Here is a 26808-nt window from a genome sequence, read left to right as displayed (position 1 = left end):
GCATCATCCCCATCTGTGTGTGCATCATTGTGATCCATGTGTGCATCATCCCGATCTGTGTGTGCATCATCGTGATCCATGTGTGCATCGTCCCAGTCTGAGTGTGCATCGTCCCAGTCTGAGTGTGCATCATCCTGATCTGAGTGTGCATCATCCCGATCTGAGTGTGCATTATCGTGATCTCTGTGTGCATCATCCCCATCTGTGTGTGCATCATCCTGATCCGTGTGCACATCGTCCCCATCTGAGTGTGCACTGTCCCAGTGTGAGCATGCACATCATCGTGATCCATGTGTACCTTGTCCTGATTGATCCATGTGTGCATCATCCTGATCTGAGTGTGTGCATCGTCCTGGTATGAGGAGTGTGCATCCTCCTGTTCTAAGTGTGCATTGTTCTGGTGCGAGTGTGTGCATCATCGTGACTCATGTGCACATCGTCCTGATCCGTGTGTGCATCGTCCCAGTCTATGTGTGCATGGTCCCAGTGTGAGTGTGTGCATTGTCACAACCCATGTGTGCATCACCCCCAGTCCCTGTGTGCATTGTCCCTGTGCCATCATCCCTGGTCCCCGTGTGGATCATCCCAGTGCACAAACACAGCCCCAGCACGTTGAGGAATGGTTTGGGTTGAAAAGGACCTTAAAGCCCATCAAGTGCTACCCCCTGCCATGGCAGAAACACCTTCCACTGTCCCAGCCTGCTCCAAGCCCCATCCAACCTGCCTTGCACACTTCTAGGGATCCAGGGGCAGCCACAGCTTCTCTGGGCACCCTGTGCCAGAGTCTCCCCACCCTCACAGGGGAGAATTTATTCATAATGTCAAATTTAAATGTCTTAAGTTTCAGCTTATAAATATCTAAGAAGATGTGGCAGTGCAAACCTCTGGACGCTGTGCTGACAGGGCACAGGCAGCCCTTGAGCTGTTCCCACTGACAGAACTGCAGGGTAGTGCTGGAGTCCCCAGGTCCTCTCACAGACCAACCTGCCCAGCACTCGGCCTGAAATTAAATTTCTAAACCACTCAAACCACCAGCTGCCCTTCCCAGGTGCCCACACCACACGAGCAAAGAGGTTTCAGGTCTTTGGGCAGGAGTTTATTGTCAGCCTGGCTGTGCCACTACACAGGTGTCCCCTCCTGTGCCTGCTTCTCCTGCACCTGCTTCTCCTGCTGTTCCCGTGCAGCTCTTGCTCTTGCCTGCCACTCTCTCCTCTTCTTCAGTCTCTCAGCTGCTTGCAGCTTCTGCTTCTCCTGGAACACCTGTGGAAGCAGAAGGGAGAGAGATAAAGCTGCCTGCAGAGCTGCTGCCCAGGCTGTTTGCTGCAGGCAAAGTGGTTCCAGCAGGAGCCAGATCAAATCCTCCTCCCTGCTCCAGCAAACCATCTGAGATTATTCTGTTACAGCCACCCAGTCAATCACTGAACCTTTCAGGTTGGAAAAGACTTCTGAGACCACACTTTTACGGAGGGGTTTTTCCTGTGCAGCCTTCTCCATACCTTGATGCACAAAGCCTTCTCGACCAAGGGGATTTTCTCCAGAAAATGTGAATGCCACAAAATCAATTTCCTAGACTTTCAGAGAGGGGTTTTTCCCTGCTCCATACCTTGATGCACAAAGCCTTCTTGACCAAAGGGATTTCTCCAGAAAACGTGAATGCCATAAAACCGAATTCCCAGACTTTCACAGAGGGGTTTTTCCCTGCTCCATACCTTGGTGCACAAAGCCTTCTTGACCATCCAGCGCTTGGTGAGGTGGCGGCTGTAGGGCTGGGGGGGGCTGTACTGGATGCCCAGCTCCTTGCAGGTGTTCTCAAAGGTGCTGTAGTTGACCCGGCGCAGGTAGCCCAGCATCTTCCTCCTCCTGTCCAGACCCATCAGCATGAACCTGCGGTTCCTTTTGTCCTGCAAAGCACACAAGGTTCACTCCACTGCAGGCAGGTTATTGCATTTGCATCCCTCCAGACAGAGGAAGGAATGATGTGTTGCTGTCATATTTTCTGAAAAATCCCTTCACCAAGATTTTTTCTCCTGGGAAGCTGAGAAGCTTCACAGAAAAATAAAAACAATATTATCTCATTTGCTTCTCCCTGTTTTGCTGCTTTGGAATGTGGTCTAGAGATTGTTTATCCACAGGTGATTGTTTGATTAGTTTCATGTGAATTGTTTTTACTTAATAACCAATCACTGTCCAGCTATGCTGGGACTCTGGAAGGAGTCACAAGTTTTCCTTATCACTCTTGTTAAGCCTTCTGTCTGTATCCTTTCTCTATTCTTAAGTATAGATATAATGTAATGTAATGTAATATATACAAATAAATTAGCCTTCTAAAAACATAAAGTCAGATTCTCAATTCCTCCTTCATCTGGGATCCCAGCAAATATCACAATGATGAATCTGACTCCATGTTCTCAGAAGGCTAATTTATTATTTTGTGATACTATATTATATTAAAGAATACTATACTAAAGAATACAGAAAGGATACTTACAGAAGGCTAAAAAGTTAATAATGAAAACTCCTGACTCTTTCCAGAGTCCTGACACAGCTTGGTGCTGATTGGTCAAAGAGTGAAAACTCACAGCAGAATCCAATGAAACAATCACCTGTGGGTAAACAATCTCCAAACACATTCCAAAGGAGCAAAACAGAGGAGAAGCAAATCAGATAATTATTATTTTCCTTTTTATCTGAGGCTTCTCAGCTTCCCAGGAGAAAAATCCTGGGCAAAGGGGTTTTTCCAGAAAATGTGAATGTCGCAGCAGATCGTCCTGCCTGTCCAGTAAATTACTGAGAAGAGAGCAGATTTTGGATGAAGGGCAATGATAAGGTAAGGACAGAGTTTTAGAACAATTTCTGTTGGCAGATGCTGTGAGTACATCAGGTTAGCACAAGCTGATCCAAGGAGATGTAATTTACTTTGCACTGGAATTGCTTTCTCCCTTCCATGGTTGCACCTTCACCTTCCCTGAAGACTCTTTTCAGCTTGTGCATAGATTCAGGCTCTGCCAAAACTGCAGGGAAGGTCTTCTGGCTAAAACCTGCTCCTCTTGAAGTGTGCTGCTTCATAATAACAGAAGTATTTACCTTTGTGTTGCCAGAAATTAAGCTCTGACTGGCTGTTCTTTGGAAGGGCACAAGCATAGCCTGAGCCACACCAGTCAGGGCAATGCCTCACAGGAGACATCTCCCTGTCCTATACAAGTGATTTATGTAAAAAATTCAGCCAAGGAATTCTAAAAAGTCCAACTTCAACACTTGGTACAGCTTCTGGTGGCTTGTAATAAAAAGCTCAGTTCTGTTCTCCTATACCCTTCAAGTTTTCATGAATAACAATTATGCACTTCTTTCAAATGCAAATCAATCCATTTTTGGATCCATTCTTCTGCCCTGCATAAAGAATCTTTGATATCTGTTTTATGAACATAAATTCAGGCAAGCTGTCTCAAATTTGGGCCTGAACCTAGGCAGGGGAGTGGGACATTCACACAGCGTTGTCCACCAAACATTTTCATGAGCAGAACAAGCACAGATTTTGCTCTTTGTTTATTACTGTGGCTGCAATCATTAATTAGCCAAAACTAAGGGGTGAAGCCACATCTACAGCGAGGAGCAATGGAGCTCAGGTCTGCCCAAAGGAATCTGCTCAGCTGTTTCCTCCACTACAATAACAAACCAGAACACAGAGCAGAGTGGGCGAGACCCCAGCTGTGCCTGAGCAAGCAGCTCCCCACCCTGGCACCAAGGAGCAGCTGTAACTATTTCATAAACCTCCTTAGGAAAGCCATAATCCCCAGGATTAAACTCCTTTTGTAATAAACTGAGCAAACCACCTGAGCAGCTGTGGGCTGAGATCCCTGAGTTACCTTGGGGTGCCTCTGGAGATGCTCCTCGAGCGTGCGGATCTTGGCAGTCAAAATAGCAACTGTGAAGGACAGAGAGAGAAGCTGTGTGAGAGCAGCAGCTTTCCCAGGTGATTTAGGATCATCTGCCTTGCCTCAAGCTGCCAGCTGAGCACTGCTGCCCCTCCAGGGACCCACAGCAGCACAGCAGGGGCTGCCCATGGCAAAACAGTGCCCATGGCAAAACAGCGTCCAAAATAAAACAGGGTCCAAAATAAAACAGTGCCCACAGCAAAACAGTGCCCATGGCAAACCACTGCCCACAGCAAACACTGCCCATGGCAAAACACTGTCCAAAACAAAACACTGCCCACAGCAGCACAAAAACCACTGCCCACAGCAAACAATGCCCACAGCAGCAGAACAAACACTGCCCACAGGAAAACACTGCCCACAACAAAACACCGTCCACAACAAGCACTGCCACAGCAGCTCCTGACAACAGCAAAAACTGCCCAAATCAGTCCCTGCCCACAGCCCACAGCACAACAAACAAGAACACACAACCTGCAGGGCTGTGATAGTTATGAGGCTGTTTAATTAGAGAGTAAGGTTTTAGCAACTCATATAAATTTATCTGTGAATTTATTCCTCTTGCACTCATTCAGTTCTCAGTGATTTGACATTTGTTTCACCTCGTGGGATTTAAACTCTGGGGAAGCAGACAGCAATAAAAGGGTTTTTTTCCCAAAGGCAGCAGCCAGATCTTTGGGATTTCAGGCTCTGGAGGGAGGGCTGGTGGCATCCTGAGGCACTGAAGGGCTTTGCTGACGACAAAGGAGCTGTCAGTGTTGGTCAGTGCAGCAAGACCTTTGTCCCTGCACTGTCCCCACTGTGCCTCAGCCACAGCTCTCTGATGCACAGAAAAAATTGGGCTCTGTGGCTGAATTTGGTTCATTTTGGTAACAGCTGCAGCTCAGTGCTTCAAATCGCAGAAGCACTCCAAGCAGAATAAAGCACACAGTGCCTTTGGAGGGTGGATGTGGAGCAGGAATTTGGAAGCAGCCCAGCAGCCTCTGCAACACTCCCAGACCTGGAGCAGCCCTGCAGGGCATCCTGCAGGCCACCTGCCCCTCAGCAGCTCTCCTGGAGGAGATCCTCCTGAATTCTACAGCAAACTGCAAGTGCTGGGGTGGGAACAGCTGAATAGAAGCAGAAAAGTTTCATCTGCCAACAATACCCTTCCCTTTTTAACTTGCCTTGCACTTCAAAGGAGCCATTGTCATGGGGAGACCTCCTGACCTTCTCCACCAGCTGCTGTGTCTTCACCTTCAACTTCTCCCTCTGTGGGGCACAGAAAAGAGGTTGTCACTGTCCCAGAACACTCAGCTCTCTTCCCAAACACCCACATAAGGGCTTTGCAATTCACACCTTCAGTGTGAATTGCTTTTACATCCTTTTACATCCTTTTAAGGTGAAGTGGCAGCACAGAGGAATGGCATGGAGATCTTTGTGCCACTTCCCTACCTGTTTGGTTTTTGGGCAAATGGAAAGTAAAATTAACTTGAAGCACATCTGCTGTCCAGTGCAATGGTTTTTAGAACACAGGGGGTCAGCCATGAGCAGCAGCAGAACAGCTCAGTGCCCTGACACCCCTGAATACTTTCTTGTTTCAATTTAATATGCAATTGTTACCACTTTAGTGTGATAAATTTTAAGACCAAACCAGATTTTCACTGCATTTCATCACCCCATGTTTCCAGTCACTTAGAAATACAGTAAGGGAAAGATATTTAACAGCATAGACAAGTCTCACATGAAGGTGTTCATTAAATCTGTTTTATTTTCAAGCAAGCACAGTGACACTGACCTGACTTGCCATCTCCAGGGACAGCAGGCGTTTCACCACATCATCCACGCTGCAAGGGATGGCAAATTAGCTTATAAACCAGAAACAATTCTACTTAACAACAGAAATTAACTCAGCTTCTCAGAACATACTCCCTTTTCTCAGCTTTAATTTACTCCACAAATTTTCAGGGATTCTCCTCCTGCCAAACCTGGCAGCCATAAACGGGTGCTCACTTTCCTAAGCAAAATCATGGCTCAGATTACAGGAGTATTGAGTAGTTTTGCTGCAAAAATATTTAATTTTAAGGCTGGTTCCTTCAGAGAGCAGTGAAAGTCACAGCTGGACCACTGGGGGCCCTCCCTGCACCACACATGAGCAGCTCTGCAGCAGAGCACAACAGTGCTGAGCCCCAGAGCCCAAATCTGGCAGCAGCTGAATTCATGTGGAGCTGTTTAATGACTCTCTCCATCACCTGAGCTCAGGACAGGCACAGATTATTTCCAAGATGACTGTTTCTAGTATTTCAAGGTTATTTCATGTTTTTTTTTTTTTTTTTTTTTGTTTTCTTATGGACTACAAAGCCCACAGAGGATGTTGGCAACCAGCACTCAATCTCACATAGAGTGAACAATCACTGACCACTGTCTGTGTCTGTAAATTTGATTTCAAACTGACTTTGTGCCCACAGAGCATTAATAACTAATTAGTGAGCAGGTGCCAGCTCACACACACCTCATTTTTAAGGTACAAACCCCTGGAGAGAGCAGCCACTCCCTCTCCCTGTCCATACCTGTTCATGATGGGGAGATTGGCATAATCCTTCTTCAGCATGGTGGGAGGAAGGTCATCCAGATGGCTGGGGATGTCTGCAGAGAGAGGAACATTGGGAAAAGAGCAGGACAAAGTCAGAGCTCTGATATGTGCTGAAGAACTGAGCAGATCCAGCCAAGAGGGCAGAACTGAGTGACAAAAATGGGTTCAGTCTCTTCCCTTCAGCACTCTGGATTTACAATGTGGTGTACATGTATTTACAACAATCCACTGAGCTCAGAGATCACAGAATATCAAAACAGTTTTGGCTGGAAGGGATCTTAAAGCCCATCTGATTGCACCCCCTGCCATGGCAGGGACACTGCACTGTCCCAGGGTGCTCCAAGCCCTGTCCAGCCTGGCCTTGGGCACTGCCAGGGATCCAGGGGCAGCCACAGCTGCTCTGGGCACCTGTGCCAGGGCCTGCCCACCCTCACAGATCTCCTGCTACTGACAATCCTTCATTTCCCCACACTCAGGAGAAAGGGAATCTTCTGAGCTTGCAAGGAACCATTTCTGGAATGATTTCTGTGCCATGAGGGCACAGCTCTGAGCATGCCAACAGCAAAACACTGCTCCTGTGGATGCTGACATACCTTTCCTCTTCTTGGTCACAGGTCTGGCATAGCCCCTGGCTGCCTGGAGCACAGGACTGCAGCCTGGGTGGGAGAGACAGAAAGGATTCAGACAGGAGTGCACTTGTCCAGGCAAATACTCTGTACAGTCCAGTCAGTGCTCTGTGCTGTGTGCTCCTCTGTACAGTCAAACACTGCTGGGTGTGGGGTCAGAGCACTGAGACTCTGGGTGAGCAGTGACCAGGCAGATCTTTGTCCCAGAGGTGTTTGGGGTGGCTCAGGGTGGCTCTCACACGGTGCCAACACAAACCAAGCTCTGCTGCCTGAGAGTGGGCAAATGCCAGGGCTGAAGCAGCAGAGCTGGCTGCACACACTGAGCAGTGTCAGAGCCCCCCCGGGCAAATGTGATCATTTAGAGGGCTTAAACTGCTGAATTAACTGATTAATTAATTAATCTCATTAGCGACATGGATGGGCTGCTCTGGGCCACCGCAGTGTCAGAGCTCAGGGGCAGTGACACCTGGGGACAACCTTTGTCTGGCACAGACACGAATATTCATCACCAGCCGGGACTCGGTCATTCTTTGACCTTTCAAGAACAAACTCTTCCAGCTGCTCCTTCAGGGCCCTGCTGCTGGGACCAGGACCCGCCTCAGGCCACTCGTCTGTGCCCGGCTCGGCCACCCCCGCTCGCTCCCGCTGCTCCGAGGGACCCCCACACCCCGGGTACCCCAAGGTCACCCGGTGCCCCGTCTCTTTTCAGGAGGAACAAACCACGAGCCCGGTGTGTGACCCCCCGAGGGCCCCCAGCCCACTCCAAGACCGCCTTTCCCCGCACCCTCAGCTCCCACCGCGGCCCCGGCCGCTCCCAATTCCTCCAGCGGGGTTCGCTTCCCTTTCCACCCTCCCAGCAGCCTCCTGATCCCCCGTGCCCCTCACCGGGCTGTGCCCTGCCCAGCGCGGCGGCCCCGGCGCGGGCGGGCCCGGCCAGGCCGCGGCCCAGCAGCGCCAGCATGGCCCGCGCTCACCGACAGGCCACCATGGGCGCCGCCATCTTGCCCAGGCGCGCCTGCCGAGCGCCGAGACAGGGCGGACGGAGCGAACGCCGAGCGCGTCGATGGCCGTCCAGGATCCTGTCCCGATCCCGGAGCCCTCCCGGTGCCTTAACTGTCCCCACCCTCGTCCCGGTCTTCATGTGCATCCAGATCTCCATCTCCGTCTCCGTTTCGGTTTCCCCTATCCGTCCTCGTCCCGGTCCCGATCCCCGTCCTGTCCCTGTCCCTGTCTCGGTACCATCCCCATCCCCATCCCCATCCCCATCCCCATCCCCATCCATCTCCATCCCCGTCTCGGTCCCGGTCCCGGTTCCCGGTCCCGTTCCCGTTCCCTTCCCGCAGAGACGCCCGGCTTGTTCTCAGCACGACCCCGTTTATTTCGGAGGGAGATGGTCGGGAGGGGACACGCACAGAGAGCGGGATGGAGCCGGGCAGTGACCCGGGGTGCGGCTGGAGCCCCGGGGGCGGACCCGGTGTCCCGCACCCCGGGGCTCCATCCCGGTGCCGCTGCCCGGCTCCATCCCACACTAATCCGCCCGGCACTCGTGCAGCTCCTCGGCGCCGCCGATGCGGAGCCCCTGCAGCAGCGGGAAGGTGGCGGGGGGCTCCTCCAGGAACGCCCATTCCCCCCCGCCTCCGCCGCCGCCGTCCCCGCGGCCCCGCAGGTTCTCGTAGAAGCGGGGAGCGGGCTCGGGGAGCAGCCGCTGCCCCCGGTACCCCGCGGCGCCCACCCGCGCGTACTGCACCGGCTCCCCGGGGCCCTCCTGCCGCACGTAGGGCCGGGGCAGCGCCGGGGGAGCGGCGGACAGAGCGGGGGGCTCCTTCCTCGGCTGCTTGCCCGGTTCCCCTTCCAGCACGGTGACCGTGGAGATGGCGGCCGGGCCCGGCTCCCTCGCGGCGAGGCTCTGGAGCGGCTCCTGGGGACAGCGGGATGTCACGGGACTGCCACTGTCCCTGCTGTCCCTCCCGGGGCCATGGGCTGAGTGGGCACTGAGGGATGTCACGGGTGGTGCCACTGTCCCTGCTGTCCCTCAGGGGGCAATGTGCTGGATGGGCACTGAGGGATGTCACGGGTGGTGCCACCTGTCCCTGCTGTCCCTCCCGGGGCCATGAGCTGCGTGGGCACCGAGGGAGGTCACGGGCAATGCCACCCGTTCCTGCTGTCCCTCTCGGGGCCATGTGCTGGGTGGGCACCGAGGGAGGTCACGGGCTGTGCCACCCATCCCTGCTGTCCCTTCTGGGGGCCATGTGCTGAGTGGGCACCGGGGGAGCAGCGGGAGGTCATGAGCAGTGCCAGCTGCCCCTGCTGTCCCTCCCGGGGCCATGAGCTGGGTGGGCACCAGGGAAGCACCAAACGCTCTCACCTGTGGCAGTGCTGCTGGCACCCACTTGCCCAGGCTGCTGTTGGCAGGGTCGGGGACGCTGGGCCAGAGCTGCTCCTTCATCCTGGGGACCACGGGGATGGGGGACTCAGCGAGGCGGGCTGGAATGGGTGGCCTCAGTGCTGGACTGGCTCCTGGAGGGATGCCAGCTCTGCAAGGCCACCCTGTCCCAGCGGGGCAGGGCTCTGCCACTCACCGCTCATTCTTCTGGAGGCAGATGAGCAACACCATGAGCCCGACAAAGACCAGCCCCAGGCTCAGGAAGAGGAACTGGAGCTCGCTGTCATCTGGGAAGAGGGACAGGGTCACAGGGAGCTGCAGTGGGCACTGCCAGCTGTGCTGTGCCACGAGGCTGGGCAGGACCAGGTCCCCTCCCGTGTGCCCCTGGTGGGGTGGCCGCAGCCCTCACCCAGCACTGTGGTCACCAGGGTCAGGCTGGTGCCGTTGGTGCTGCCAGCAGCCGTGGATGCCATGATGTGCACCTTGTACAGGGTCGATGGCTTCAGCCCCCGGATGGCAAAGGAGCTGAGGGAAGGGCTCACGGTGGCACCTGGGGACACACGGGGCTGTTGGTGTGGCAGTGCCCCCACCTGCTGGCAGGGACCCACCAAACTCCCTGACCCTCTCTGAGAAGCACACAGGGACTCCTGGTATCTCCACCCAGCACACTGAGGTGGGACAGAGGGCCAGGTCAGTGGTGCTGCAGGCAGGACTCACTGGCCATGCTGGTGATGCTGCTGGCCCAGAAGATGGTGTAGCTGGTGATGAACCCGTTCTGCACCTCCACTGGCAGCGGCTCCCAGCACAGCTCGGCCTCTGACTTGCTGATCCTCTTCAGGTGCAGCTTGGGGGCGTGGGATGGTGCTGGAAAGAGCAGGACAAAGGGGGACCAAGTGCTGAGCAAAGCCAGTGCCTCGGGTGGGAACTGATGGGGGGATCCCACCATGACGCCCCCAAGGCTCACTCAGAGATGACACAAATGCAGCCCCCCAAGCTGAGCTCTTTGCTACAGCCCCTGGATTTGGGGTACAAGGGAGAGAGGTGGTTCCTCCTTTTGGTGGGGCTCCCTTCCCACGTACCTTTCTGCTGGGAGTAGGCTGTGGTGTGGGCGGGCACCCCGACAGTGCCCTCGTACAGAGGGTACACTGAGATGTTGTAGCGCTGGAAAGGCTCGATGCCATCTGCAACGGAGAGCAGGGGGGGCACTGCTGAGAGCCCCCAGCACCACGGCACCAGCCCACCCACCCTGGGGTGGATCCAGAGGGAGGAGGCAGGGTGGGGAGTGGGCTGGGGGCTCTGGTTTGGTCAGGATGGGTGCCAGAGCCCCCTGGCAGGCCCCCTTACCCTGGATAAGGGCTGTGGTGGCTGCCCCATCACGCTCCATCTGCCAGCACCCGCTGCAGTGCCCAGGCTCTGCTGCCACCCGCTGCCACTCCAGCACATAGGCGGTCACTGGGGCCAGTGGTGCCTCCCAGTACACCCAGAGGCTGCGCTCACCCCCGGGCACGGCCCGGAGCCCGGACAGAGGCTGACCTGGTTTGGGACAAACAGCTGGGATGGTGGAGAGGAGAGGGAGGAGGAGGAGGAGACCTCTCCCACATCTCCCCCCGTGGTTTGGAGTCTGCCCTCTCCTTGCCCTGGCCGCGCAGCCCGCTGGGGCGAGCAGAGCCCGGGGCACCCGCGGGGGTTTGGGGCACTGCCCTCACCTGTCCTCTCCAGCAGGATCACCTCGGTCGGTGCCGACTCGCCCGCGGCGTTGTAGGCTGACAGACAGACCTTGCTGGTGCCCGCGGGCACCGAGAAGTTGCACTGGGTGCGGGTGGTGTTGCAGACGGTGGGGGGGTCCCTGCCGCTCCTCCGGGGGCTCAGGGTCACACGGTAGCCCAGCACTCGCCCGTTGGCCTCCCGCTGCCGTGGGGCCTGGGTGTGAGCAGGGCGGGTGGGTGCCAGTCCCTGCGGGGACCCCAGGCAGTGCCCCCCAGGCAATGCCCCCCCCCAGGCAATGCCCCCCAGTCAGTGCCCCCCAGGCAATGCCCCCCCCCAGGCAATGCCCCCCAGTCAGTGCCCCCCAGGCAATGCCCCCCCCCCAGGCAATGCCCCCCAGTCAGTGCCCCCCAGGTAATGCCCCATAGGCAATGTCCCCCAGGCAATGCCCCCCAGAGATGCCCCCCAGGCAATGCCCTCCAAGACAATGCCCCCCAGACAATGCCCCCCAGGCAATGCCCCCCTGCCTCCCTGCTCACCTTCCAGCGCAGCTGCACCTCCAGCCGCCCCCCGGCCCCAGCTGGCTGAGCCCCCCACCACGCGTCCAGCTTCCCTGTGGGGGCTGCAATGGGAGGGGGTGGGAGAAGCTGAGAGAGGCCCGTGTGGCTGTGTCCCCAGGACTATGCCCTGTGTCCCCAGCTGTGTCCCCAGCACTGTACTGTGCGTCTCCAATGCTGTGCCATGTGTCTCCAGCACTGTGCCCTATTTCCCCAGCACTGGGCCATGTGTCCCCAGTGCTGTGCTGTGTGTCCCCAGCACTGTGCCATGCATCCCCAAGGCTGTGTCATGTGTCCCCAGTGCTGTACCATGTGTGCCCAGCACCATGCTGTGTGTCCCCTGCCTGCTCGAGGAGAGGGCACCCCCGGGTGTCTCACGCTCACCTTTCTCGTGGGTGGTGTAGTTCCTGCTGGGGCTCCACTCGCTCCACTCGCCCAGTGCCGAGGCTGAGCTGCGCCGGCAGCGCATCTGGAAGCTGTACTGTGTGCCGAACAGGAAACCGCAGCGCTGCGCCGTGCCCGCCTGGCCGATGATGCCACTGACCTGGGACAGCCAAACCAGGGCTGTGCTGGCTCCTGCCTTGGCAGGGACTGGCCCTGCTGTGGGCTCAGGAGACTCCTTGCTGTCCTACTCACATGGGGACCCCCCGCTCCCACTGCTTGGAGCAGAGGGAGGGTCCCGGCTCCTGCCCAGCCCCCTGCCCCACAGCACTCACCAGGGCCCAGGCAGGGTCCTCGGGGGCCCGGTAGCGCAGCTCACACTGCAGGTCCATGTGCTTTGTGCCCCGCGCCACATCCCAGGCCAGGGCAATGCAGTCGGTCTGGAAGGGGATGGACTGGATGCTCTGCAGGGTTGGGGGGTCCAGCTTGGCTGCAGGAAGGGCAGGGGAGAGTTGGAGAGGTTTGTGGTGGGCAATGCTCAGAGCCATGACCTCACATGTGCCTTTTGTTAATGCCAAGAGCTGCAGCCAGGGTGCTGCGGCAAGAAATGGGGGAAACCACCCCCAAACATTTAGGAGAATGGCTGGTGGCAAGGGGCAGGAGCTGGTGTGTGCCCCTGCTTGGGATGGAGGAATGCAACACTGGCACAGCTCTGCATTAATGCCTATGCAGAGAAAACAGATTTCATGGTGCCTGGAACACCCCACATTTGGGTAGGCTTGGGGGTGAGAGTGTGGCACATCCATGGGAGAGCTCAGCTGGTTCCTGGGCAGCCCTTCCCCAGCCCCAGATCAGGGCGGATAAATCTCTCCATCTGGGAAGGCTCCTTTTATAAATAGTTTATGGGCACAGGATCCATTATTAATAGAGCTGCTGAATAAATGGGTAATCAATTGCTGCAGGAGCTGTGGAGTGCAGCAGGTCAACTGGCAGCTCATAACCCGGTGCGTGCTGCTTGCTCTGCAGCGCTGGCACCGATTCATCCCGCCAGGACATTCATCACAGAACCTGCCCATAAAATGGGCCCCACGTGCTTTAATGTCACTTTAACACACCTGACGAGCTTCCCTGGCCCCTGACCTGTGTGCAGTCACTCACCCACGTCCATGGGGTCGATGAGGAGGTGCTCGGACTCGGTGGTGCCCAGGGCGTTGGTGGCAGACACCCAGATGTCCATCTGCCGGTACAGCTGCAGCAGCTGGCGTGGCACCGTGCAGTGGCTGTGCCCTCCTCGCGGCATGCAGCCCGTCACTGCCTGGGCTCTGCTCCTGCAGCAGACAGGGCACTGGGCTCAGGGTCGTTGCTGTGGGGTTTGGCAGGGGATAATATTTCCAGGACTTACCCCATGTATTTCAGCACAAAGCTGGTGGGGAGGTGGCTGTTGGTTCCCTGCTGCCATTGGCACGTCAGCCCGTAGTCATCGAGGTTCAGGACACAGCTGAGGTTGAGGGGCTTTGCAGGAGGATCTGGAGGAGAAAGAGCCTGAACAAGTGCCCGTCCCTGTTGGGGAGGAGGGTGACCCACAGTGGCAGCAGACTTACAGCCCGCCCTGATCTCGGCCATGCCAACGCGCTGCTTGGTCCCATTCCACTCCACACAGCAGAACAGCCTGGCCTGGGTGTGGTTGAAGCGGGGCAGGGTGAGGTTGGACACCTCTGTGCCCCCCGGGCCCTGGCGCTGGCTCCCAGCCACAGGCTTGTTGTCCAGCATCCAGCTGATCCGGACCCTGCCCTGCTCCAAGCCCTGGCAGAGCTCCCTCTGGATGGTGCAGGATGCCCTGACAGCAGAGCCCAGGGGCACAACGGGGGGGCTCACAGTCACCGAGGCGCAGCCCAGTGTCCCTGTGGGCAGGAAAAACCTGTCACACCCTGGGCACAGCTGTGCCAAAGCCACCTCAGCTCCTCAGCGCCCAGGCAGGACACAGGGACGAGCTTCTTCCCTTAGATGGGCCCCCCACTCTGGAGAGGAAGAGCCGAGCGTTGGGCAAGGCACGGGCACGTGCCAGGCCCCATCCTGCCCGTGCCCGCCGTTCCTGCCTGCCCCGGGGGGCAGCGGCTGCTGGGGATGCTGTGCCCGTGGCACGGGACAGGACGGGGCCCGCACTCACCGCCCAGCTGGAGCAGCAGGAGCAGGGAGAGCTGCAGCAGGAAGGGTGTCCCAGCCCCGCGCCTGCCCATGGTCTCCTCCGTGCCTTTGGCATCACCTGGAGCGGAGAAAGCGCCTTGTCCTGGGGGTCGGCAAGGGCTGGGGACGAGGTGAGCTGAAGGAGCCGGGCTCCATTGTCAGCGGCTCTTCCTGGAGCAGAATGTCCTTTCGCTGTCAGCGTCAGCCCTTCCCGCAGCCCTTCTGACACCTCCGCCCCCGGCTCGCCACAGCCGCTGGGGCGGGAAGCGCAGCGGAGAGAGCCCGGAACGCGGAGAGAGCCCGGAACGCGGAGAGAGCCCGGAACGCGGAGAGAGCCCGGAACGCGGGGCCGTCCCCCGCACCCCGGCACCGTCCCGGGCACAGCACCCGCAGGCACGGGCTGATTTTATCTCCATTATCTCCAGCCGCTGCCGGGCAGAGATTTGCGGTTTGAGGGCGGGTGAGGGCGGCGGAGGGCGATAAGCTGGGAGAGGGAAGCGAGTGACCGACAGCAGCAGAGCGGGACTGGCCGGGGCTGCGGGGTCCTGCCCACGCCGCTCTCGGCTGTCCCTGCCTGCTGCTGGAATGGCCTGGGAGCGGTGGATCCTCTGTCCCGGATGGGTCCCAGACACGTTCGTGGCCCAGGAGGGGCTGCCCACACTGCACCCAGTTGCCCACAGCTCCTCACCCCCAAGCCAACATCCAGAGGGAGGCGAAGCACTGAGTGTGGGAGTGGGACTGCGGCCACCCCTGGGCACTCGGCACGCGTGGCTGTCCCAGGCAGGGGATGGGCAGAGCAGCCACGGACCAGATGCTGCTCAGTGGGACCTGAGTGTCACCCACCCCTACCCCATCTCCATCCCTACCCCACCTCCATCCTTACCTCGCCTCCATCCCCGCCCGTGCTCCGTGTCCGGCGTGCCCGGGAGCCGCTCACGGCCCGCTCCGAGCGCGGGGCTCCGGCAGCCGGCGGCTGGCCGTGCCCGGAGTGTTTGCTAACATGCTGCTTTCCCCGTTAGTTCCTCAAAACCAGGGCCGTTAGTTGCTGTGACGCTGTGAAGAAGGTGATTGCAAAACACTTCCCTGAAGCCTGCGACCCCCTCCTCTCTCGCCGCAGGCAGGAAAGCCCGGGGGGCGCGGGCACCCCGAGCAGCGCCCGGCCTCCACCCTGCCCGCTGCAGGGCTGGGCTTGGCACAGCCGGGATGGGGCACGGACAGTTCCTCACTGCAGCTGCCCTGGGCACACCCGGCTGGGCTGGGGGACACGGCAGAGGGGCGCTGGGGGAAGTGGCAGCAGGCCATGGGTGAGGGAATGAGCAACTCAAGGGGCAGGAGGCAAACCCAGCTGTGTGATGCTGCCTGGGAACAGCTCACATCCCCACACCCGTGTCTGTGTCCACGTCCACATAGTCCAGCTTGCCCCAGGGTGAGCAGCCCACAAGGGCAACCCGTGCCATGATGTTCCCACCAGTACCTCCCAGTTCTGACCCTTAACCCGTGTTATTTCACAGTTCCTTGTCTGGTGCCATGCTGTGCCCACCCATGCCGTGATGTTCCCACCAGTATCTCCCAGTTCTGACCCTTAACTTGTGCCATGATGTTGCCACCAGTATCTCCCAGTTCTGACCATTAACCAATGTTATTTCACAGCTCCTTGTCTGGGGCCGTGCCGTGCCGTGCCCACCCGTGCCAGGCTGGAGCACAGCCCCGGGGGGGAATCCCATGTCTGGGCACTCGGATGGGGCTGGCATGGGGGTAAACAGAGGTTTGCTCAACCCTGCCACACTCAGAGCCTTCGCAACCCCGGCGGCTGTTGTGCAAAGAGCTGTTTACTCCGGCTTGGGGCGGTGTTTCATTTCCACGCTCACACAGGGCTCACATAGCCCAGCACTGCCAAAATTTGGGGGTCCAGAGCAGAGCCCTGGGAGCAGCAGGGTGTGTCCGTGTGGTGGGACACCAGCCTGGGCAGATCTGGCATTGAGGCGAAGGGGATGGCCCGGGGCTCTCAGCACCGACCTCACCAGCCCGACAGTCCAAGCAAAGGCATTTTCCCCCAAATCTGCCCAGCTTGTAAAGGGTCAGGCTGCTGGCAGGGGTGGGTTGAAGGCTCAGCACCCTGGGCTGGGGCACGGCGCCGATGCCCACTGCCTGCCCAGGCCGGGGTGAGCTGCCCTCGCAACATTTCCCTGGGGTGTAGCAACAAGCCCCGGCCCGTCGGGACGGAAGGCGGTGCCGTGCGGGCTGTTTACCAGCCGAGCAGGAATATCCGTGGGTAGCCATGGCGACCTGGGCATCTCCGTGGGAACCGGGGGCGCCGCGCTGCGAACACCCAGCTGGACACCGGCAAGCGCCCGCCGCCGCTGGGGCCCCGCCGCAGGCTGCGATCGGGCTGGGGAGGGGATTTTGCGTCCATCACCAGCGCACGGCCGTCCAAGGGCTCGCCTCGCCCTGGGAAAGGCTCGTCCCAGCAGGCTCCGAGCGTGCCAATGATCCGGGAGAGCTGCCCGGGAGCGGGGATGGAGCAGATGTGCCCCCTGTCAGCGCTCTCGCTTCCCCTTCGGCTCTGAGTCATGCTCACAAGCTCCCAGAGCCCGTCCCTGCCATGGGACAGGGATGGGACGGTGTTCACAGGGGTCTCGGGATGAGGAGATGAGGATCTGACTCCATGTTTCCGAAGGCTGATTTATTATTTTATGATATATATTATATTAAAACTATACTAAAAGTATAGAAGAAAGGACTTCATCAGAAGGCTTGCTAAGAATAGAATAGCAAAGAATCATAACAAAGGTTTGTGGCTTCGACTCTGTCTGAGCCAGCTGACTGTGATTGGCCATTAATTAGAAACAACCACATGAGACCAATCACAGATGCACCTGTTGCATCCCACAGCAGCAGATAATCATTGTTTACATTTTGTTCCTGAGGCCTCACAGCTTCTCAGGAGGAAAAATCCTAAGGAAAGGATTTTTCATAAAAGATGTCTGTGACACAGGAATACAAGGCAGGGTCCTGCAGGGATCCTGAGCTGTGTGTCCCACCCTGGCAGGGGGATGTGTGGGTAGGGGGCTGCTGTGTGTGTGAGAGCCATCTGGGTGCCAGAGGGTCCCATGTGCAGGTGACACAGGCCATGGTGCAGGACCGCAAGGGGAGCACAGTTTGGAGGGAGGGTGGATGCTCACAAGGCAGTTTGGGGGTGAGTGGTGGGGCAGTGGCTCCCAGTTTGTGACATGAGAACCTCCCGAGGCTGCGGCCATCAGGCAAGGGGGAAGGTGGAAAGGGGAAGCAGCTGCGGGGTTTTTCCTGGTTGCAGAGTGTGAGATGGGGACTGAAGGCACTGGACAGCAGCCCTTGGGCATGGCCAGACCCTGTGGGAGCTCTGGTTGCAGTGCACAGGCAGCAGCCCCATGTTCGGTGCTCAGGAGCTCTCAGACAGGCATCTCTGTGTTCCCAGTGCCTCTGATTCCATCCCTGCTGGGTGGATCATTGCTCTTAAACACAACAAAGCACATTCCTGGTGCGTAGCAGCTCCGCAGGCAGCAAAGCCCATCTTCCCTAAAGGGATTTTCCCTTTCTTCTTTTCACTCCCTAAAAAAATAGAATATTGCCAGCCACGTAAGACGCAAGATACAAGTGCAAAATCTTCTGCAGTCTCTAATGGGTGAGGAGAGCTGGTTAATTGGTGCCCAATGCAATTAGTCCAGACTCTACCCCTTTGCTCAGCCATCAGCAATAAGGAGGGAGCAGAGGGCTCCCCATCAAGTGGGGAGAGGTGGTGAGGAGAGGATGTCATCACCAGGGGACAGGGGGACATGGGCAGCATGGAACCACTCCTGGGACAGAAGCCCTTGCAGGACCCTCCTGTGTCTGCAGGCTCTGGTCACCCCAACACCAGAGATGTCCCCAGTGCCTGTCCCTGCTGTGCCACTGCCAGCTCCTCCCCACGAGGCAGCTGCAGTTTGGAGAGGATTGATGGCAGGGGTCCTCCAGGCTGACCTTGAGCAGCTCCCGACACATTCCTGCAATTAATGAGGCAGGAGGATTAATTTCTGCGTGGCAGATCCGGGGAGGCCCTGATGGGCATGGGGAGGGGAGGAAGCGTGGGATGTGCTGCCATTATTCACCTCTGCTCTGCGAGATGCCAAAGTGGTGCCAGGGGGCTGCAACTCCAGCTTGGCAGAGTGGTTTGACAGGGTGGATGGGCAAGAGGGAGAGATTCTCCATGGCACCACCAAGAACCTGCCTGTCCCTAAATTCTGCCTCTGTTACACAGGTATCTGTGGCAGAGGAACCTCCCCATGAGCTTTGGCCTCTCACCCCTCATATTCCTGGAAATTCCTGCTCTTTTCTGCTGAGTCACTCCAGAGCTCAGACTTACGGAGCATCTCCTCCTGCTATTGCTGAAAAGAAATTTCCCTTTGATGCTGCCTCCCATCAAAACACCTGGGCAGGGGCTTCTCACCCCCCAGCACACCTGGCTGTGCCCCTGGTGCCAGGCAGCAGCTCTGACTCTGGTCCCAGCCATTCCCATCACTTCCCAGCAATCAGGCTGCAAGCAAAGCACTATTATTTTTCTGCTCTAATAAACACCTCTGAGAATAATAGAAAAAAAACCCCAGCTTTTATCAGGAGAAAAGGATACCTGGGGATTATTTACTCAGAGTCAATAGCTGCAGATAGGGCAGCCACCAGCTGCTCATGGCTGGAGCATTGCATGGAAAAGGGGCAAAGCCCTCCCAAGTGCTCGCCCCTTGCTGCTGCTGAATGAAACCCCAATCTGGGCTGTGGAGACCCCCTTCATTCCCCATCCATATCAGTGCCAGGCCCCTGGAAGGCACAGGGAGGGCTCTGGGTGCTGGAGCTGTGGGGCAGGAATGTGACTTGGAGCTGGCACCGCTCCTCCAACAGGGGCTGAGATCTGGGAGAGCAAAAAATCCACGGTCAATTGAGCTAATCACAAAGGCAATGAAATGTCCTCGTGAGGTTATAAACATCCCTGCTTGAGCACAGTGACACAGGGAAATAGGAATCCAACCAAGCAGCCTCCAAAAGTGCTTTATTCCCCATTATTTTCATTAGCTGCCTTGTAATTTGATTTGTCCCTCTCCTGCTGCTGGCTTTTTCCATGGCCAAGAGGAGTGAGAGATGAGACATCCCCAAATAAGCCTGACAGTGTCCAGGGGGGTCAGGAGTGAACACAGCTCCCCTGGCTCCGTGTCTGTGCCCTGTGAGGTGGGACTGAAGGTTGGGGTTCCTGCACCACCCTGATGGCTCTGAGACTCCCCAAATCTCCTGGCCAAGACTCCCTGTGGTTCCCAGTGCCATCAGTGCCCTTCCTGGGGGCACAGGGAGCAGGGACAGGGTCCCAGGGCTGGCACTGTGTCAGCACCACCCCCTGTCTCTGGGTGATGCTGTGCCCCCTGCTCCACGCTGACATCCTGTCCCCATTATCTGCAATTTCCTTGAAAGCTGTCAGGCATGGAAGGGGGGGCCCCTTTGCAAATGAAGAGAGGAGGAAACAACCAGGTCTGCATTTATCCCACTAGAAATTAATCCCCCCTTCTTATTTAAAGGTATCAGTGAATGAGGCCAAGTTGTTAAGTGACAAAAGAAAAATGATTCTTGCCTTCCAGGGTTATTAAAATCATGTTCTACAATTTTAGCAGCCACAAGGAAGCCCAGATAATGACAGATGATGATAATCCATCTCCAGCACAGCCTGGTCTATAATGATACTGCCCATATCTCTTGTATTACCACCAATTACTCAGTGTATAATGAAAATGTACATCCATTCTGGGGAGCTGCATTTGCTGCCTCTGAATCCAATTTCTCTCTCTCCTTTCCCCAGTACCCTCCTGCTACAGCTGGAGCCCCACCACGCCTGGCTCTGGGATGTGGCTGGGGGGATCCAGCCTGTCCCTGGCAGGGATTTGTGTTTGTGAGGGCTCTGAGTGCCCCTCACCTTGGCCTGGAGCTCCTGGGGCTGTCTGGGGACACAGGCAGCAGCACACGAGAGGCTTTGAAATGCAAATTGCAGGAGGAAGCCGAGGAGACACAAAGCAAAGTGAATGCTCTCTGCTGGCCGAGGTGGGCGGGTTGGCCCCTGCTGCCAAAATCGGGCTGGAAGTGGCTGTCCTGATGCTGAGGTGGCATAATCCTGCTCAGCACAGCGACATCCCGCTGGGCACAGCACCATCCTGCTGGGCACAGCACCATCCTGCTTGGTGCAGCATCATCTCACTGGGCAGAACAGAATCCTGCTCAGCATCCTCCCGCTGGGCACAGTACCATCCTGCTGGGCACAGCACCATCCTACTTGGTGCAGCATCATCCCCCTGGGCACAGCACCATCCTGCTCAGTGCAGCATCATCTCACTGGGCAGAACAGAATCCTGCTCAGCATCCTCCCGCTGGGCACAGCACCATCCTGCTGGGCACAGCACCATCCTGCTGGGCACAGCACCATCCTACTTGGTGCAGCATCATCCCCCTGGGCACAGCACCATCCTGCTGGGCACAGCATCATCCCCTCATCACAAAATCATCCCACTGGGCAGAACAGAATCCTGCTGGGCACAGCATCATCCCAGAGGGCACAGCACCATCCTGTTCGGTGCAGCATCATCCCCTCATCACAGCGTCATTCACAGAATTCAGAGTTACTGGGTTGGAAGCTCATCGAGTCCAACCCAGCCTCAACATCTCAACCAAACCCTGGCACCCAGTGCCACATCCAGGCTTTGTTAAACACCCCCAGGGATGGGGACTCCACCACCTCCCCGGGCAGAACATTATCACCAGATAAGTGAAATCCAGAACTTTATCACCCTTTCTGTAAAAAAACTTTTTCCTAGTATCCAACCCAAATTTCCCTTGTTGCAGCTTGAGGCTGTGTCCTCACCGGGCAGAACAGAATCCTGCTGGGCACAGCATCATCCCAGAGGGCACAGCACCATTGTGCCCAGCTGGCAGCAGCTGCGTGGCCCAGCCTGGAGCAGAGCTGCCATGACAACCCCACTGTCACCTTCTGATGGCTGGAGGTGACAGGGTCACACCTTTCCCACGCCATGGATGTTTCTTTGGGAAAACATCCTTCTGAGCTTTTCCATCCTCTCCTAGAGGGAAGCTGTGCTCCCTGCACTGGCACCAGCTGCATTTCACAGCAGCATTTAATCCTGTTAAATCAGAGTGGGAATCACTCAGACCCAGGTGGGCACCTGATTGCAACTGGATCCACTCCCACTGCAGCACCTGGAAACAGCACCAGGCTGTGTAAGATTAATGTGGATATATATTTCATCTGGATTCTATTGTCTCTCACTTGATTCAGGTCAAAAAGCAGCAGACAACATCTTTTAAGGTGAAAACATAATCTTTTGGAAAATTGAAAATACAGATCGTGGTTTGGGCAGCAGTCTGTGCGTGTGCTGCCATCAGAGCCTCCAGTGCCACCCCAGAGAGCCTCAGCCTGCATGGGGGGTGTGAAAAATGCCTATTTTATAATTGTCCTTTTGCCAATATTAAAATGAATATTATATGTGTTATGTTAGAAAGTTCTGCTGTATTTATTTTTTTAAGTAGTGTGTTAAATATAGTTTTAGGTTATAACAGAATGTTAAAATAGAAACGATGCTATGTAGGATACTTTTTTTAAAGAGAGGACTTGCACCAGATAGCAGCCACAGGACACATAAATCTTTCAGAGAAAAAGAATTTATTGCTCCATTATAAGAAGAAACAAAATTCTTCCCACCTTTCTCAGCCTGAAGATGCCTGTTAGGGTTCAGAGGAAGAAGCTGACACTGACCAGACACAATCCTGTATTTGAATGGAATTTATGCATCATGTATGAGGTGTATGAATATGCAACAGGCTGTTGCTTTTAAGGGTTAATCCTCTGTTAATGTGTGCCCTTTTTTGGGCTTATTTTGCCCAGAAAAAGGTACCCACACTGTCTGTAACTCTTTGTTTCTATTGTCTCATATTGTCCTAATTCAAATTGTCCAAATTATTATTACTCTAATTGTTTGCCATTTTTATAACCATTTTTATTATTATTAAACTTTTAACATTTTAAAAACAAGTGATTGGCGTTTTTCACAGGGGGCACCTGCACGGGGGTCCCTGGAGCAGAGGAACATCCTGAGCTCATGAAGAGGAGCAGACAGTGGGAAAACTCCCAGAAAACATCTTGTGTGTGCTCTGGGGTGGCCCTGCCTGCCCTTCCCAACACCTGCTGAGCACTGAACCTCCCACATGAAGGGCAAGCTCACCACAATGGGGCCAGGCCCCTGTAAATGTTTTTCCTTGGAGCAGTGCTCCAAAGCCAGTTGCCTCATTAACACGGCTCTCCAGGTAGCAGAACTTGCCTCGTTATTTCTTGAATTAAATGCCTTTGTTTTTCATGACTTTGTGCAATAAATCTGTGCGTGTTTAATACATAATTGAGGGCTCCTCCTGCTCTGAGCTGCTCGGAGCAGAACACCCAGTACCGCCTTCCCCAGCACAACTTTACATGAGTTATTAAAGAACAGAGGTGCAATCTATTAATTATTTCATAAATATTAACAAGCCCTTAATGGCTGCAATCCTGGAATAACAAGTTCCCAGGGAGTTCAGTTTTAAAAATGTTTTAAAGCATGGTTTTAACCATGCTGACCACTGGGAGCCCACAGGACCCTACGCTGTGAAAATGGCAGCAGGAGCAGTGCCAGTGCCACTGCTGTGCTTGGATCCCTTGGCAAGTCAGCCCTGAACTGAGGATAGGGCTGGGGTGACCAGAAATATGGTTTTAAATTGAAGGACAACAAGTTTGGATAAATATTGGGAAAAAATTCTTTCCTGGAAGGGTGGTGTGGCCCTGGCACAGGTTGCCCAGAGAAGCTGTAGCTGCCCCATTGCTCAAGGCCAAGCTGGACAGGGCTTGGAGCACCCTGGGATGGTGGGAGGTGTCCCTGCCCATGGCAGGGGGTGGAATGAGTTTGGTTTTAAGGCCTTTTCCAACCCAAGCCAGTGTGAAGTGCTTCAGGCAATGCTTCAGGTGCGTGGCAGCTCCCATGTGAATGCGGCAAGTCCAGGCTCCCTCACCCAGCAGATTGGCGCCTTGCAGAGAGCTCAGCTCAGGGCAGCCCCTGCACAGCTCCCTAAACTGCCCTGAGCCTGTTCTCACTCATCACCACCCCCCTGTAGCAGCAGCAACAGCAGCAGAGTCATGGCATAGTTATCCCATGTTGGAGCTGGCAGTGCTGGGGTGTCCCTGCAGCTCCCCAGGCCCTGCTCATCCTCTGCTTTCCTTCCTGGAGACATGGAGATCCTGCTCTTGGGTCCAGGAGAGATTATGGGGCAAACTGGGAGCCAGGGCCCTGCACAGGATGAGGCTGCACTCTCAGGGGTGGGAGCTGGCAGGAGCATCCACAGCTGCCTGTTTGGCAGCACTCCTGGAAACACATCCCCAGGCCAGGCTGTCAGCAGGGCTGGTGTGCAGCGGTGATGCCTTGGAAGCCTGGGATGACACTGATTCATTGGGGCAATTAAAGCTCTTTCCGGCCTTTCCTCAGCAGCATTTTGGCATTTGATTCTTCATGAGTTACAGCACCTTCCTCGCGTGGAGACATTTATGGCCATGAATTTTGCAAAGCCCAGCAGGGCATAATTATCTTCTGAGGGGAGGCAGGAGATCCAGGCGTGGGCATTCCAGCCAGGAGCCCCTGTGAATTCCCACAGGCTGGGGCTTCTGAAAGCAGGAAACACCCAGCCAAACCCAGGGGGTCTGGCATGTTCTCATTCCAAAATCCATTTCACTCTGAAAATTCTCTTTGCTGAGGGAATATCCCATGGAACAAGCAGGAATTCCCTGTGGAGCATCACTCCAGGGTGCTGGTGTGGCCACATCCCTGCCCCTCTTAGGGTCTGGGGATGGAGGGGGGATGCCCAGGGGATGGAAAGGGGATGGAGAGGGGGATGGTCCAGGGATGGAGAGCGGATGCTCGGGGGATGGAGAGGGGGATGCTGAGGAGATGAATAGGGGGATACTTGGAGGATGGAGAAGGGGATGTTCAGGGGATGGATGGGGGATGAAGAGGGGATGCTTAGGGGATGGAGAGGGGAATGTTTGAGGTGTGGAGAGGGGGATGTTTGGGGGATGGAGAGGGGGATGCTCAGAGGGTGGAGAGGGGATGGAGAGGGGGATGTTTGGGGAATGGAGAGGGGATAGAGAGGGGGATGCTTGGGGGATACTTGGGGGATGGAGAGAGGAATGTTTGGGGGATGGAAAGAGGGAAGCTCAGGAGATGGAGAGGGGGATGGAGAGGGGGATGCTTGGGGGATGGAGAGGGGAATGCTGAGGGGATGGAGAGGGGGATGTGTGGGGGATGGAGAGGGGGAAGCTCAGGAGACGGAGAGGGGGATTCTTGGGGGATGGAGAGGGGGATGTTCAGGGGATGAGGAAGGGAATGCTCAGGGGATGAAGAGGGAGATGCTCAGGGGATGGAGAGGTGGATGCTCAGGGGATGGAGAGGTGGATGCTCAGGGGATGGAGAGGGAGATGCTCGGGGGATGGAGAGGGGGATGCATGGAGGATGGATAGGGGGATGCTCAGGGGATGGAGAGGGGGATGCTTGGGGAATGAAGAGGGGGATATTCAGGGAATGGGGAGGGGAATGCTTGGGGAATGTTCAGGGAATGGAGAGAGGGATGCTCGGGGGATGCTCGGGGGATGGAGAGAAGGATGCTCTTCAGGGATGCTCTTCAGGATCCGGGCACTGCCTGGAGGGCAACCACGCCCGGATCCGCTCCTGCATCCCGCCGCTGAGGCTGTTTCGCCTTCTCGGGGCCGTCAGGCAGCGGCAGGCCGGCTCGGGCACACCCCGACATGAATATTGATGGGCGGCTGGATGCGGGGAACGCGCTAATTTAATCAGGGTGACAGGAGCGGGGCTCCCCGGAGGCGCCGCGCTGCCGCTCGCTGACATTAATGTTACTTTGTGTCACAAGGCATTTTTTAATGTATCTTGCCAGTAAAATAATCAGCCTTCTCCCGGGTACGGAGGCACTTGTTTCTCATCCATTATGATACAGACGTCGCTCCTCAGCTGTCATTAGCGCGCAAGAGGGGAGTCGGGGCAACACGTCTGGTATTTTTAGAAGTATGACACGGATGAGGAACATATTCTTGCCTTTCAAAGGCAATAAACAACCTCTGTCGTGCAGCTTCCCTCAGGGCACACAGGGGTGGCGGTGCTGCAGAGCCCGCCCAGCCCTGCGGTCTGTGCCAGGGGAGCACAGGGTGATGCCAGGCTCAGCCTGGGCGGGGAGTGGGATCTGGGGGGCCCTGGGGGACCCCTGTGTGGCTGGCTGGGAGCTCTGTGCAAATCACAAACAGGGTGGGACTGCTGGGGAAGGTGCCTTGAGCTGTTTTATTTTCCAGCATCGGTCTCACTACATGGTGATGACAATGGGAAGATGCCACCAGCTCACATCCCAGGCAGCAGACCAAGAACTCAATGTTACAGCTCACTTTATAAGTTTCTTGACCAATCACACAAAGCAAAAGCACATTGACAGTAGTTCCATCCAACCACTATAAGCACAGGTACCTTTGGTTAAACAATGCTTGCTTATTTCAAATACAATACCTGCTTGTGAGCCTTAAAACACAGTGCACTGAGCTCCATTATTAAGCTTAGGACTTCCTAATATCTCTCTAGATAAACTTTTCTGCAGCTTAGAGAGTTATTCTAGACAAGCGTTAATACACAGACCATTGTTCTATTTGTCCTTGCTTTTCTACAGTTTAAATAATTTTTCTGCTGACCAATCTCACGGCTGCTGCTCAGCTCCAATCACAGTTCTTCTGTCTCTGGGACCTGCCTTTTGCAGATTTCTCAAACCCCTCTGATTTTGTGGATTCCCACACCCCGTTTCAGTGCCTTGGAGCTGGGTGATGTGTGGGAGGGCACTGGCAAGGACATCTTGGACCAGAGCAGCCCCAGGGGCATCTCAGGCACCCACCTGGCAGTTCAGGGCTGACATGAGCCCAGGCACAGGGCTGGGGGGCCAGGCCAAAGCACCCCCAGGCACAGCAAGGCTTGCAGCCTCCTGCCTGTGCTCTCCTGACCACAGATCTGAGGCGCTTTATCAATTTATGTGGGGAGCTTTCAGCTCACCTTCAAAGCCCCTGACTCCTCGGTGAGCAGCCCTGCTCGTTCTGCTCATGCATCTTTAATCCTGAGTGAAAAACGAGGAGTTTTTTCCCTTTTCTTTGCACTGTTTGGCTTCAGAGGCTGGGATAACAACATCAAATCTCCTCCTTGAGCAGACCCAGAGGGGCTTTCTGTTCCCCCAAAAGCACCACATTGCCTGCCAGGAAAAAGCAGCACATTGCCTGCTCCCTCAGTTTTGCTGGGGGACATGGGGGACATGCTCATGCCCAGCAGCATGAGGGGGACACAGAATGAGAAAAACTGGG

At 56.0% G+C, this 26808-nt stretch overlaps 2 protein-coding genes across 2 annotated transcripts; both read right to left on the bottom strand.

Moving 5' to 3' along the window:
• Positions 1–1074: 1074 nt before the first annotated feature.
• MRPS15 (mitochondrial ribosomal protein S15) lies at positions 1075–8149 on the bottom strand. Its single transcript, XM_058819834.1, has 8 exons — positions 8016–8149; positions 7098–7160; positions 6482–6557; positions 5710–5758; positions 5099–5183; positions 3864–3922; positions 1710–1901; positions 1075–1260 (listed from the first exon to the last, which is right to left on the bottom strand). Exons 1-8 carry the CDS (start codon positions 8089–8091, stop codon positions 1120–1122), a joined length of 741 nt encoding a protein of 246 aa, XP_058675817.1. The 5' UTR covers positions 8092–8149; the 3' UTR covers positions 1075–1119.
• Positions 8150–8658: 509 nt separating this feature from the next.
• Positions 8659–15315, bottom strand: CSF3R (colony stimulating factor 3 receptor). Its single transcript, XM_058819827.1, has 16 exons — positions 15223–15315; positions 14323–14418; positions 13757–14056; positions 13558–13681; positions 13314–13483; positions 12491–12645; positions 12159–12318; positions 11757–11839; positions 11220–11433; positions 10858–11046; positions 10593–10694; positions 10231–10377; positions 9923–10063; positions 9710–9800; positions 9496–9577; positions 8659–9048 (listed from the first exon to the last, which is right to left on the bottom strand). Exons 2-16 carry the CDS (start codon positions 14390–14392, stop codon positions 8659–8661), a joined length of 2418 nt encoding a protein of 805 aa, XP_058675810.1. The 5' UTR covers positions 14393–14418; positions 15223–15315.
• Between the last annotated feature and the right edge of the window lie 11493 nt (positions 15316–26808).

This window comes from Ammospiza caudacuta, chromosome 25, assembly GCF_027887145.1.
Source record: "Ammospiza caudacuta isolate bAmmCau1 chromosome 25, bAmmCau1.pri, whole genome shotgun sequence".
Taxonomy (NCBI): Eukaryota; Metazoa; Chordata; class Aves; order Passeriformes; family Passerellidae; genus Ammospiza; species Ammospiza caudacuta.
Note: the sequence above shows the minus strand (reverse complement) of the source record. Positions and strands in the feature narration are given on the sequence as shown.

Bases quoted from the DNA above. Each gene is read 5' to 3' on its own strand.
- MRPS15 (XM_058819834.1), bottom strand. From the start codon at position 8,091: ATGCTGGCGCTGCTGGGCCGCGGCCTGGCCGGGCCCGCCCGCGCCGGG. The intron at 6,558-7,097 runs GTATGTCAGCAT...CTCTCTCTGCAG, and splicing joins TGTGACCAAGAAGAGGAAAG to ACATCCCCAGCCATCTGGAT. The intron at 5,759-6,481 runs GTATGGACAGGG...CATCCCTTGCAG, and splicing joins AATCTCCCCATCATGAACAG to CGTGGATGATGTGGTGAAAC.
- CSF3R (XM_058819827.1), bottom strand. From the start codon at position 14,392: ATGGGCAGGCGCGGGGCTGGGACACCCTTCCTGCTGCAGCTCTCCCTG. The intron at 13,484-13,557 runs GTAAGTCCTGGA...TGTCTGCTGCAG, and splicing joins TTTGTGCTGAAATACATGGG to GAGCAGAGCCCAGGCAGTGA. The intron at 10,378-10,592 runs GTACGTGGGAAG...TGCTCTTTCCAG, and splicing joins AGCCTACTCCCAGCAGAAAG to CACCATCCCACGCCCCCAAG.